General features: G+C 47.0%; 1 protein-coding gene across 1 annotated transcript in view; it reads right to left on the bottom strand.

Annotated features, from left to right (window-relative positions):
• The window catches only part of LOC115471793 (cytochrome P450 4B1-like), a 76,475-nt gene that overhangs the window by 47,191 nt on the left and 16,631 nt on the right, over positions 1-12,653 (bottom strand). Inside the window, exon 6 of the mRNA XM_030205627.1 lies at positions 7,741-7,892. Within this exon, the coding sequence (XP_030061487.1) occupies positions 7,741-7,892 (152 nt within the window). The remainder of the gene's footprint in view (positions 1-7,740; positions 7,893-12,653) is intronic.

The raw sequence follows: 12,653 nt of genomic DNA, 5'->3' as shown, positions 1-12,653 counted from the left end.
GGCAACGTGTTTTTCCCTGTTAAACACCACCCTCTCAGAGCAGTGGGCTGAGAAATAGGGAATCCTGGGTTCAAATCCTTCTAACAACTTCTTGCGGCTTTGGGCAATCTGTTCGTCATCATCGGCTAAAATGTCCAATGTTGTGCTTCTAACAATTACAGAAAAACATGCAAAAACACCTCCCAATAACTTCAGATGGCAAGTACTCTGATATTTATTTTATTTATTTAGATTTTGCTCACACCTTTTTCAGTAGTAGCTCAAGGTGAGTTACATTCAGGTACTCTAGCTATTTCTCTGTCCCAGGAGGGCTCACGATCTAAGTTTGTACCTGAGGCAATGGAGGGTTAAGTGACTTGCCCAAGGTCACAAGGAGCAGCAGTGGGATTTGAACCAGCCACCTCTGGGTTGCAACACTGGTGCTCTAACCACTAGGCCACTCCTCCACTAGTAGCAACATTCCATCTAGAATCTCAAATAGTAGCAACATTCCAGAATCTCAAAAACTGGCAACATTCCATGTAGAATCTTCAATAGTAGCAACATTCCATATATTTATTTATTTATTTATTTAGATTTTGCTCACACCTTTTCAGTAGTAGCTCAAGGTGAGTTACATTCAGGTACACTGGATATTTCTCTGTCCCAGGAGGGCTCACAATCTAACTTTGTACCCGAGGCAATGGAGAGTTAAGTGACTTGCCCAAGATCATAAGGAACAGCAGTGGGATTTGAACTGGCCACCTCTGGATTGCAAGACCGGTGCTCTAACCACTAGGTCACTCCTCATCCAAAGCTCAGTCCAAAGCTTAGCAGTGAAAAACTTAGCTTTACTCGATGCAGTCATCCGTCATACAGTCTCAAATTCTGCTCAAGGCACTCCTAAACTTTGGACTGAGTTTTTGAGAATTTTACTTACAGATAGCCCAGCTTAACATAATCTATAAAGAGATGCAAAGTCACTCATTATTAGGGGAGAAAAATACCATAGCTTGCAAGGGGGTTACTTTACAGAGTATCGGGCAATTGAGGATCCAAGTACGGGGAATAGTGCAAAGGTATTTGTGAGGAGGGGAGGGACATGCTTTGGATTGTCCCCTGTAATTGATAATGGGCCTGCCCTAGTGCTCACTATCTTTGCAGTGTAGCAACTGTGAATACACAATACTCCTTGCTGTAGCAATGTAAAAAAAGGATTCACCAACCTTATACAGAAATACTACACCTAGCAGTAGTACCATCAGACTACCACTAGGGGTCATCTGTGTCATTTTGGAAAAAGACGAGGCAAGGGCAGAAGTGATTGGGGATTGTTCCTGCCCACACAACTAGAAACTAGGGATTTAATAGTTTAAAAAACTTGATGTACCACCCCTATTTGTCAGACAAGTCAGCGTGGTTTCAATATTAATAATTAAGAGCAAAGCAGAATGCAATTAAAATAGGAAAGCAACTTCCATTCAAACTCCAACCAACACAAATCAAGCAGCACTAATCCCCAAACACACACAGTTACAAATTTATATACTTGATTACTTACAAGCCACCTATCTGGGAGACAACACAGACCTTGGCATCTCAAAAATGTAGTAAAAAAAATAAGATTTGCACTAAGATAGTCCCTGGGGGCCTTTGGGAGTGTGGAGGAGCCAGGTTACTGCCTAGGGAAAGTTATTTTGGGGGGTCAGCCACTAGGGGGGGGGGCCTTAGGTAGGGAGAACGGATTGAGCCAGCCGGGTTTTACTTCCATTGCTTTCCATCAGGGCCGTGCCGATGCGGTAAGCGGGGTAAGCACCGCAGGAGGGCGCCCACCTCTGGAGGGCGCCACCGCGGTGCTTACCCTCGCCCCGCGCCGCCGAGGCCTTTAAATCTTTTACTTGCAGTCGCAGCAGCGTCTGTGAAAGTGGAGCGCTGCCGACGTCTCCCTTCCCTTCGCGCTGTTGGTTCCCTCAGTGTCCCGCCTTCTTCTGACGTCAGAAGAAGGCGGGATACTGAGGGAACCAACAGCGCGAAGGGAAGGGAGATGTCGGCAGCGCTCCGCTTTCACAGACGCTGCTGCGACTGCAAGTAAAAGATTTAAAGGCCCCCAGGGCGCGCCGCGATCATCTTCACGGGGGGGGGGGGCGCGCACGCCAACTGTTCATCTGCGCGGGGGGGGGGGCGCCAACTGTTCGTCTGTGGGGGGGGCGGCGCAGACCCTTGGCACGGGCCTGCTTTCCATTGAAAGCAATGGACAATGGACAATTATTTCCATTGAAAGCAATTGCTTTCCATTGAAAGCAATGGAGGTAAAACCCGGCTGGCTCACTCCATCCTCCTTTTTCTGGAGCCATATGGTAACCCTACCCTTAGGGTTTGGGAGGGGCTTGATGAGAGGAAGCCCAAGAGGGACTTTCTACTGGGAGACCCACTCTGTCTGGGACTGTAAGTCCCTGCTTTGCCCCCAACATTTTCCCACTCAATCAACGTCCCAGTCATTTTCTGCTCTGTTCCCTTCCCCCATCCATTAGTCCCATATTTCCAGGGTCTCCTGTCCATTTGACATCTCTTTTCTCCCCATGTCCAGCATCTCCCCCTCTCTCCCTGTCCCCAGGGCCGCCGAGAGGGGGGACAGGGGGAACAAAATTCCCCGGGCCCAGGCCTCTGGGGGGGGGCCCGGCGCTGCGGCCGCAGTCCATCCCGCCCACCCTCCGTTGCTCCCTGGCATTAAACTTAAGCACCTCACCTTCGAAAGCGCAGCAAGCAGCAGCAGACCACTCCTTCCTTCCGTGTCCTGCCCCCGCCTGACGTAACTTCCGAGGGCGGGACACAGAAGGAAGGAGTGGTCTGCTGCTGCTTGCTGTGCTTTCGAAGGTGAGGCGCTTAAGGTCAGTGCAGAGGGCCCGGGGGTGGAGAGAGGGCCCGGTGGCGGGTGGAGGGGGGGGCCCCAGGGTGGCCTTGTCCCGGGCCTGGTCCAGTCTCTCGGTGGCCCTGCCTGTCCCGCTTCATGTCCAGGATCTCCCTCTATCTTCCCTTTCTTTTGCATTCCCTCTCTTGAAGCAGAATCTCTCTCTCTCTCTCTCTAAGGCCACTTTACCGCAGCGGGTAAAGGGGTGTTTTTTTTAAAGGAGGCAGTAAGTGGCCATACGGTACTTAAAAAATTGCCGGGCAGCCATTTACTGCTAGAGTTCTTACTGCCTCCTATTTAAGAGGCAGTGAGGGCTTCGGCATTAACCCAGTGCTAATCAGGCAGAGCATGGCGCTGCCCGATTACCACCAGGCATGCCCACTCCCCGCTGGAAATGGCAGGCGGCAGGCCCAGAACTACTGCCTGGCTCCTGGGCCGATTTGCTGTGCGTAAACCCAGTGGTAGCTCTACCACCTCTTCGTATAAGGGCCCCTTAGCTGGTTTACTACATATTTCTACGAAGACCTACTTTTTGTTATTTCTTCATTCATGTTTGTTATATTGAAGTATGTGTCACATCAACATGTTGTTTAATTGTTAAAATGGATTAAACCCAATAAAGATGGTTTGTACATTTTTTTTTTTAAACGTTGTAAAACTGCCTTACAGTGTGCTCACAAGGAACCATCACTATCCCCACAGGAGTGGAGGAGTGGCCTAGTGGTTAGGGTGGTGGACTGAGTTCTATTCCCACTTTAGGCACAGGCAGCTCCTTGTGACTCTGGGCAAGTCACTTAACCCTCCATTGCCCCATGTAAGCCGCATTGAGCCTGCCATGAGTGGGAAAAGCGCAGGGTACAAATGTAACAAAAATAAAATAGATCCTATTGGAGATTCTACATGGAATGTTGCTACTATTGGAGATTCTACATGGAATGTTGCTATTCCACTAGCAACATTCCAAGTAGAAGGAGGCTGCGCAGGCTTCTGTTTCTGTGAGTCTGACGTCCTGCACGTACGTGCAGGACGTCAGACTCACAGAAGCAGAAGCCTGCGCAGCCACATTGGTGATCTGCAAGGGCCGATTTCTACATGGAATGTTGCTAGTGGAATAGCAACATTCCATGTAGAATCTCAAATAGTAGCAACAGTGGAGGAGCGGCCTAGTGGTTAGGGTGGTGGACTTTGGTCCTGAGGAACTGAGTTTGATTCCCACTTCAGGCACAGGCAGCTCCTTGTGACTCTGGGAAGTCACTTAACCCTCCATTGCCCCATGTAAGCCGCATTGAGCCTGCCATGAGTGGGAAAGCACGGGGTACAAATGTAACAAAAATAAAACAGATACTATTGGAGATTCTATATGGAATGTTGCGTTGCTATTCCACTAGCAACATTCCATGTAGAAGGCTGCGCAGGCTTCTGTTTCTGTGACTCTGACGTCCTGCACGTACGTGCAGGACGTCAGACTCACAGAAGCAGAAGCCTGCGCGGCCACATTGGTGATCTGCAAGGGCCGACTTCTAGTGGAATAGCAACATTCCATGTAGAATCTCAAATAGTAGCAACAGTGAAGGAGTGGCCCAGTGGTTAGGGTGGTGGACTTTGGTCCTGAGGAACTGAGTTTGATTCCCACTTCAGGCACAGGCAGCTCCTTGTCACTCTGGGCAAGTCACTTAACCCTCCATTGCCACATTGAGCCTACCATGAGTAGGAAAGCACAGGGTACAAATGTAACAAAAATAATAACCCTATTATACCAGCATATATTTATTGCATAAAACATGGACCAGGCTGTAGAAAAACAAGTCCAACATTAAAACAGTTAAAATTACCCTATAAACTCCATAAAAAACCCAAAGAAACAAACAAATCATCAGTGGCATACCAAGGGGGGGCAGTCCGCCCCGGGTGCACGCCGCTGGGGGGGTGCCGCGGCGCACGCCTTTTGTCCTGTCACCGAGTTTGCAATTTGCACGTGTTCACTGCTCCCTCTGAGTCTGCCCCAGAACAGGTTACTTACTGTTCCGGGGCAGACTCAGAGGGAGCAGTGAACACATGCGAATTGCGAACTCGGAGACAGGGCAACAGGCGTGCGCCGCGGCACCCCCCCCCCCCCAGCGGCGTGCACCCGGGGGGGGGGGGGGGTCGCGCTGCACCCGGGGGGGGGGGCGCATCGGCGATCCACCCTGGGTGTCAGCTAGGGTCGGAACGCCACTGCAAATCATATAGGCAAGACTCAGCATTTATGGGTCCCCAGGAGTTGGCATGCTGGAGCTACGGACTGCTGATTGTCTTTTTTGTAACAAGGGCGTATTTTTGATCTCATCCTTTTGGCCTCAGTGAGGAACTGGATCTTACTGTGTTTTTATGAATTATATTTTCCGGGGAGGACACTACAAGGTTGAAGATGTTTTTCTATAATGATGATAATTATTATTACTGTTATTATAATTTATTATTATCACTGTTGATTACTTCTTGTTCATCTTTCGTATATTCTATTATTATTGCATTTTGAGTTTTATTTGAAGGCTGTATTGTTCCCTTGTCATGACACTCCACCCAGCACACCCCTTCCTTTGATATGGTGTAACCTATTGCTCATGTTTTATTCTTACTGTACACCGCCTTGAGTGAATTCCTTCAAAAAGGCGGTAAATACAAGAACCTTACCTCAGATGCACGTATATCTGACTTCTTCTGAAACTTTTATTTTCCCTTAAACAACTCCAGTCTATCAAACCACTTCTCAGTCACACTCTTAACATAGTAACATAGTAAATGACGGCACATAAAGACCTGTACGGTCCATCCAGTCTGCCCAACAAGAATACCTCATTTTACATGGTATGCGATACTTTATACCCGAGTTTGATTTGTCCCTGCCTTTCTCAGGGCACAGACCGTAGAAGTCTGACCAGCACTGTTCTTTTATTAAAAGTTCTGAAGATTCTGGAATCCTAAAGAGTTACAAGATTCTGGAATCCCAATTAGTAGCAACATTCCATGTAGAACCCCAAAGAGTAACATAGTAACATAGTAAATGACAGCAGATAAAGACCTGTACGGTCCATCCAGTCTGCCCAACAAGATAAACTCATTTTACATGGTGTGTGATACTTTATATGTATACCTGAGTTTGATTTGCCCTTGCCTTTCTCAGGGCACAGACCATAAAAGTCTGCCCAGCACTGTTCTTTTATTAAAAGTTCTGAAGCTAACGTTGAAGCCCTTTAAAATTTACACTCAAACCCATCCATATCTATTCAGTCACAATCAGGACGTAGACCGTAGAAGTCTGCCTAGCACTGGTTTCGCTTCCCAATTACCGGCGTCACCACCCAATCTCTGCTAAGATTCCGTGGATCCATTCCTGCTAAACAGGATTCCTTTGTGTTTATCCCACGCATGTTTGAATTCCATTACCGTTTTCATCTCCACCACCTCCCGCGGAAGGGCATTCCACATCTCCACCACCCTTTCCATGAAAAAATACTTCCCGACTTACTTCTTATCTTGATTCGACTGTAATTCCCTCTTTCAAGGTTTGAAAGTCTCTCAACTTTATTGTGTACAGTTAATTCAAAACATCACGGTGAAACTGCTCCACAGAAAGAAAAGGTTTGATCATGTCACTCCCCCCCCTTTTTTAAATGGAAGAACATTAGCTCCCCGTATCTTATCATGTTCTTTTATACGATTGCACACCAAGCTTTCTACAAATACCCTGGTTTAAGTAAGGACTCCGGTCCTAACCTGGCGTTAACCGGGCGGCACGCGGAACTGCCTGATTACCACCGGGTAAACACCAGCACTACACAGGGCCTCCAAGAGACACCGGGGCAGAACCGGACCGCGTTAAGCTGCCTCCTAGCCCTTCTGTCTCTGCCTCCAAGGGGGAGCCCGTGTCCGGCGCCAGGAAGCTTCTTCCTGCCTGCCTGCTCCCACAGTCTGTCCTCTCCATGCCGAGAGTCGGGACACGGAGGATTGCAATAACGCAATATCCTGAGTGACATGCAGGAGCAGGAGAGGACAGAACCGGAAGCAGGCAGGCAGGAAGAAGCTTCCTGGCACCGGGCCTGGGCCTCCCCTTGCAGACCAGGCTCAGGGAATTTTTCCCTCCCCTCCCCCCAGCTTTCCCCTCTCAGCGGCCCTGGCGCTACAAGAATGCTTTTATTTTTGTTGCGCCAGAAATGGCATGCACTGGAGGCAGGAACTACTGCCGGGCTGCTGAGGTAGCCCAGTGGTACTTCCAGTTTAGCCCTTTGCCCTGTCCCTTTTCCCTTTACCGCAAGTACATGTGCTCTGAAACCAGTGTATATACTTTTAACTACTGGGTGGAAGCCAATTTTTGACTAAAATATTTACCCAAATTGCTCCCCACTTTGTCTGTACTCTTTCAGAGGCTCCAAAGAAAAGCCAATATCGTTTAACACTGCCTTGATTCATTTTCAAAGCAATACTAACTTAAATCATTCTAGATTTATTCCCTGGAGGTACCGTCTAAAAAAAATCTCACTCTTTGGCCTTCAGTTTTGGTATGGTAAATCTCACTCTTTGGGATAGTTCACCCTTAGTATCTTTACTAGCTTAAGCTCTTTAATTTCAGAAGCCCCAACTGGGCAATAATTTGAACCCACATCTCCCTTCTCACAATACATTTATATTTTGCAGTGAACAGAAGCACGGCAACTTACAATTAAGAGTTTGGGAAAGGTGTACTACTACTACTATTTAGCATTTCTATAGTGCTACAAAGCGTACGCAGCGCTGCACAAACATAGAAGAAAGACAGTCCCTGCTCAAAGAGCTTACAATCTAATATTCAAGAAATGATATGGTGAGAATCATACCTGTGTGCTGATGAGCCAGTTTGCAGGCCTTCCGAAAGCGAAATCCTTGGGGACTTAAGTGGAAAATGAGGTCACTCTGGAATAGAACCCGACGGAATCTGAGGTACACCAAGGAGCAGAGGTCAAGAATGACTTTTGTGTAGGTGCTGTCACTGCAGGAAAAGAGCAAGAAAAACTCAGTTGTACACAGAAGCAGGAAGTTGAAATTACTGCTTATCCTATATAATAAAACGCACCTCCAACATTCTGAAGCTGACTGCATGGCTGAGGCATTCCTGCTCTCTGTATCCATCTCCTGAATTGACATCACATACTTCCGGGTTCGTCACAAGCAGAAGTGACCAACCACACGAGGTTTCTCGGCTTCAGAATGTTGGAGGTGCATTCTATTAAATAGGATTGGTCAGTTCCTTGAAGCACAGCCAGAGCTCAGCATCCTGCACAGTAACTCTCAGACACCAGAGAGAGAGGGGGGGCTGACACCAGAGAGGGGGGATAGGTATCTCTGTCACACACACACTCTCTCTCTCTCTCTCTCTCTCACAGTCAATGTATTTCTCTCACTCTCACACACTGTCTCGCACACACACTCTATGTCTCACACTGTATCACATTCACTCTCTATGTGTCACACAGTCACTCACACACTCTCTTGGTCTCAAACACTCAGTCTCACAGAGAGTCTGTGTCTCACAAACACTCTCTCTCTTGCACACACTGTATCTGTGTGAAACACACTCTCTTACACTGTGTCTCACATACGCACTTGCACACACTCTCATTCTCACAGACACACTCGCACCCAGACTCTCTCTCTCACACACACACACTCACACATTCACTCTCTCTCTCTCTCACACACAGTCACTTCTCACATACACTCTCTCAAACATACACACTCCGATGAAAACCTTGCTAGCGCCCGTTTCATTTTTGTCAGAAACGTCCCTTTTTTTTACTAGTTGTAAGATAATCTTTGATGTGCCCTGAATGATTTCCATTTTCTGACAGTTTACAATATTTTTATCTGGACACCTAAAGAATTCCACAATCTCTTCTAAGATCTCCGTGAAAGAGAGGTTTACCTCCTAGAAGGAGGAAGACTTCTCGAGAACTCTACTACTACTTATCATTTGTATAGCGCTACTAGACGTATGCAGCGCTGTACACTTGAACATGAAAAGACCCTGCTCGACAGAGCTTACAATCTAATTAGGACAGACAAACAGGACAAATAAGAGATAAGGGAATATTAAAAGTGAGGATGATAAACTAAGGGTTCTGAACAAGTGAATAAGGGTTAGGAGTTAAAAGCAGCATCAAAAAGGTGGGCTTTTAGCTTAGATTTGAAGACGGCCAGAGATGGAGCTTGACGTACTGACTCAGGAAGTCTATTCCAGGCACATGGTGCAGCAAGATAAAAGGAACGGAGTCTGGAGTTAGAGGTGGAGGAGAAGGGTGCGGATAAGAGAGATTTACCCAGTGAACGGAGTTCCCAGGGAGGAATGTAGGGAGAGATGAGGAGCTGCAGAGTGAATGCACTTATAGGTCAATAAGAGGAGTTTGAACTGTATGCGGAAACGGATAGGAAGCCAGTGAAGTGACTTGAGGAGAGGGCTAATATGAGCATAACGACCCTGGCGGAATATTAGTCGTGCAGCAGAATTTTGAACAGATTGAAGAGGAGAGAGATGACTAAGTGCCACTGCCTTCCCCATGAAGGCAAATGAAACATATACTGTTCGAAAAATATTTGAGGTTAGTTTCTGAGTGAGAGGCTAAGGGTGCCCCTAGGAGTCAGGGCCCCCTCCACACAGAAAACTTGGGTTTTCAAGAGTATAACACCTGGGTGTTGGGTCCCTTCCTAGGGCTTAACATCTGTTTTCTGTTTGCTTGTCTCACAAATAGGCAGATGGTTACCTTTCTTCTAGGAGGTGGGTGAGATGAGGGTTACCGATTCTATTTAGGTGTTTATTCTCTAATTGTTGATTTTATATGTTTTCTGCACCTCATAGAGCAGCTTTAGAGATACATTCGGTAAGTGTAATTAAACAAATAAATATCTAGCTTGCGGGTGAGCTGCAGGCTTGGGTAGTCACTGAGGGCCCTGTTTACTAAGGTGCGTTAGCATTTTTAGCGCATGCACAAAATTAGGACACGCTAACTGTGTAGTGCGGCTTAGTAAACAGGGCCCCGTTTTAGTCACATGGATTCAACCGTCGTGACTGAACTGTGCTCTAGGGTGGCTCAGACAGCTTCTTTCTCCCTGGACTCCTGTGACGTAAGACCCAGGCTTTTCAAACTCTTTCATACTTCACTCCAAAAATTAAGGTGTCTCCTCCTGCCTCTCTTTGCAAACAGTACATTTGTGCATGGTATCATCGAAAGTGTGCAAACTAGGGCCGCACGGCGATTAAAATTTTTAATCGCGATTAACTGCGTGATTGGGAGCGGTCCATGGGGGGTGGAACAGGGGGGCACGCATTTCCTCACCCTCCCTCCCATATTAGTTATCATATCTTTGCTGGTGAGGATGCTGAAGCCCTGCCAGTAGAAGAATCCCACTGCCAAAGCAGCCCCTTTCCTCCTTGTGCTAGTGTGGAAGTCAGTGGGGTGCCTCCAGCCACCGATGCCAGCACTCTTCAGGCATGCTCAGTTCATTCCGGGTCAGAAGGAAATGCCCGGTGCAGGCCGAGGCGGCGTTTCAATACGGCTGCCCGCTGCAGGGCGAATATTTACTGAAAAATAAAAGGTAAACTGGGAGGGGAGGGGAGAGAGAACCTCCAGCGGTAGGGGAGGGGAGGGAGAGATGCTGGACCGACTGTGCGTGTATGCGTGCAGGTGGTCCGTAAATTATTGATCATGATTACAAATTTTAATTGCGATTAATAAATAACATGCTGCTTCCATTGTTAATCGCAATTAATGTGCAGCCCTAAAAAAAAAACACAAAATGTTGGGGGGGGGGGGGGGGTTCAGCTTGTTTTCATTTGCTAATGACATGCAATGACAAGGGATATGCAAATGACAGGCCAGATATTGCGCTTGTATAATATTAGTTGCTGTTCAACATAATCAGTATGAAAAACAGGAAAGCAAGAATTCTAGTTACATTTGTACCCTGCACTTTCCTACTCATGGCAGGCTCAATGCAGCAATGGAGGGTTAAGTGGCTTGCCCAGAGTCACAAGGAGCTGCCTGTGCCTGAAGTGGGAATTGAAGTCAGTTCCTCAGTTCCCCAGGACCAAAGTCCACCACCCTAACCACTATTTGAGATTCTACATGGATTCCACTAGCAACATTCCATGTAGAAGTCGGCCCTTGCAGATCACCAATGTGGCCGCGCAGGCTTCTGCTTCTGTGAGTCTGACGTCCTGCAGGACGACAGACTCACAGAAACAGAAGCCTGCGCAGCCTTCTACATGGAATGTTGCTAGTGGAATAGCAACATTCCATGTAGAATCTCCAATAGTATCTATTTTATTTTTGTTACATTTGTACCCTGCGCTTTCCCACTCATGGCAGGCTCAATGCGGCTTACATGGGGCAATGGAGGGTTAAGTGACTTGCCCAGAGTCACAAGGAGCTGCCTGTGCCTGAAGTGGGAATCGAACTCAGTTCCTCAGTTCCCCAGGACCAAAGTCCACCACCCTAACCACTAGGCCACTCCTCCACTGTTGCTACTATTTGAGATTCTACATGGAATGTTGTCAGCCCTTGCAGATCACCAATGTGGCCGCGCAGGCTTCTGCTTCTGTGAGTCTGACGTCCTGCACCAGGACGTCAGACTCACAGAAACAGAAGCCTGCGCAGCCTTCTACATGTTGCTAGTGGAATAGCAACATTCCATGTAGAATCTCCAACAGTAGCAACATTCCATGTAGAATCTCCAATAGTAGCAACATTACATGTAGAATCTCCAATAGTATCTATTTTGTTACATTTGTACCCTGCGCTTTCCCACTGATGGCAGGCTCAATGCGGCTTACATGGGGCAATGGAGGGTTAAGTGACTTGCCCAGAGTCACAAGGAGCTGCCTGTGCCTGAAGTGGGAATTGAACTCAGTTCCCCAGGACCAAAGTCCACCACCCTAACCTCTAGGCCACTCCTCCACTGGTTTTGCACAATTAGCTCTAGAGTCAAGTATAACGTGACCTTCAATAGATCCAGTATATTCCCTGGCCACAGACTTTTATCTGAGTGATTTATAAGTATGAAGACAGGTCTTCCATGGATAAAGCCATAGGTGGTCCTTGGCCTCTTCGGTTTAGAGTCAGGTACAATCATCGAGCGGAGGCGTGGCCTAATGGTAAGTGCCCGTTACCAAGCTGAAATTCCAAGTAGTAATCACTTTCACGATGTTCATATTATCTATGATATTTAATCAATTGTTTTTATATTAAATGGAGGAAAAGACCTCGTCTTCGCTTGGCAGCAGATCAAAGTTTCTAAGTGCCAGCTTATTTAGACCTCGGTTATTATCACTAATTAACATTAAGTATTAATGTTTTTTTACCTCATTTTTCTGTTATGATACTAATTATTAGAGGTGCACAGAAAAATTTGGCAAAAAATTTCAGCTTGGTAAAGGGTATTCATAAGAAATTTCGCTGAAAGATCGAACTAGTTTGTACTGTATTTACAGCTAATGGTTCAATTCCCTTTCCAGCTCTGTCTGACCCTGGACAAGTCACGTGGAGGGGCATAATGGAACAGAAACGCCTATCTCCATGGGCGTTAATCTCCGAGAACGGGTCCGTGAAGGGGCGGAGTGAACCGTATTTTCATAAAAAAATAGACGCCCATGGTTTATTCGCCAAGGTGTGAGCTGGGCGTTTTTGTTTTTCAGCGATAATGGAAAATGAAATCGCCCAGCTCAAAAAGGAATAAATCCAAGGCATTTGTTCGTGGG

Source organism: Microcaecilia unicolor, chromosome 6, assembly GCF_901765095.1.
Source record: "Microcaecilia unicolor chromosome 6, aMicUni1.1, whole genome shotgun sequence".
NCBI classification, from domain to species: domain Eukaryota; kingdom Metazoa; phylum Chordata; class Amphibia; order Gymnophiona; family Siphonopidae; genus Microcaecilia; species Microcaecilia unicolor.
This window is presented reverse-complemented; position numbering and strand designations above follow the sequence as displayed.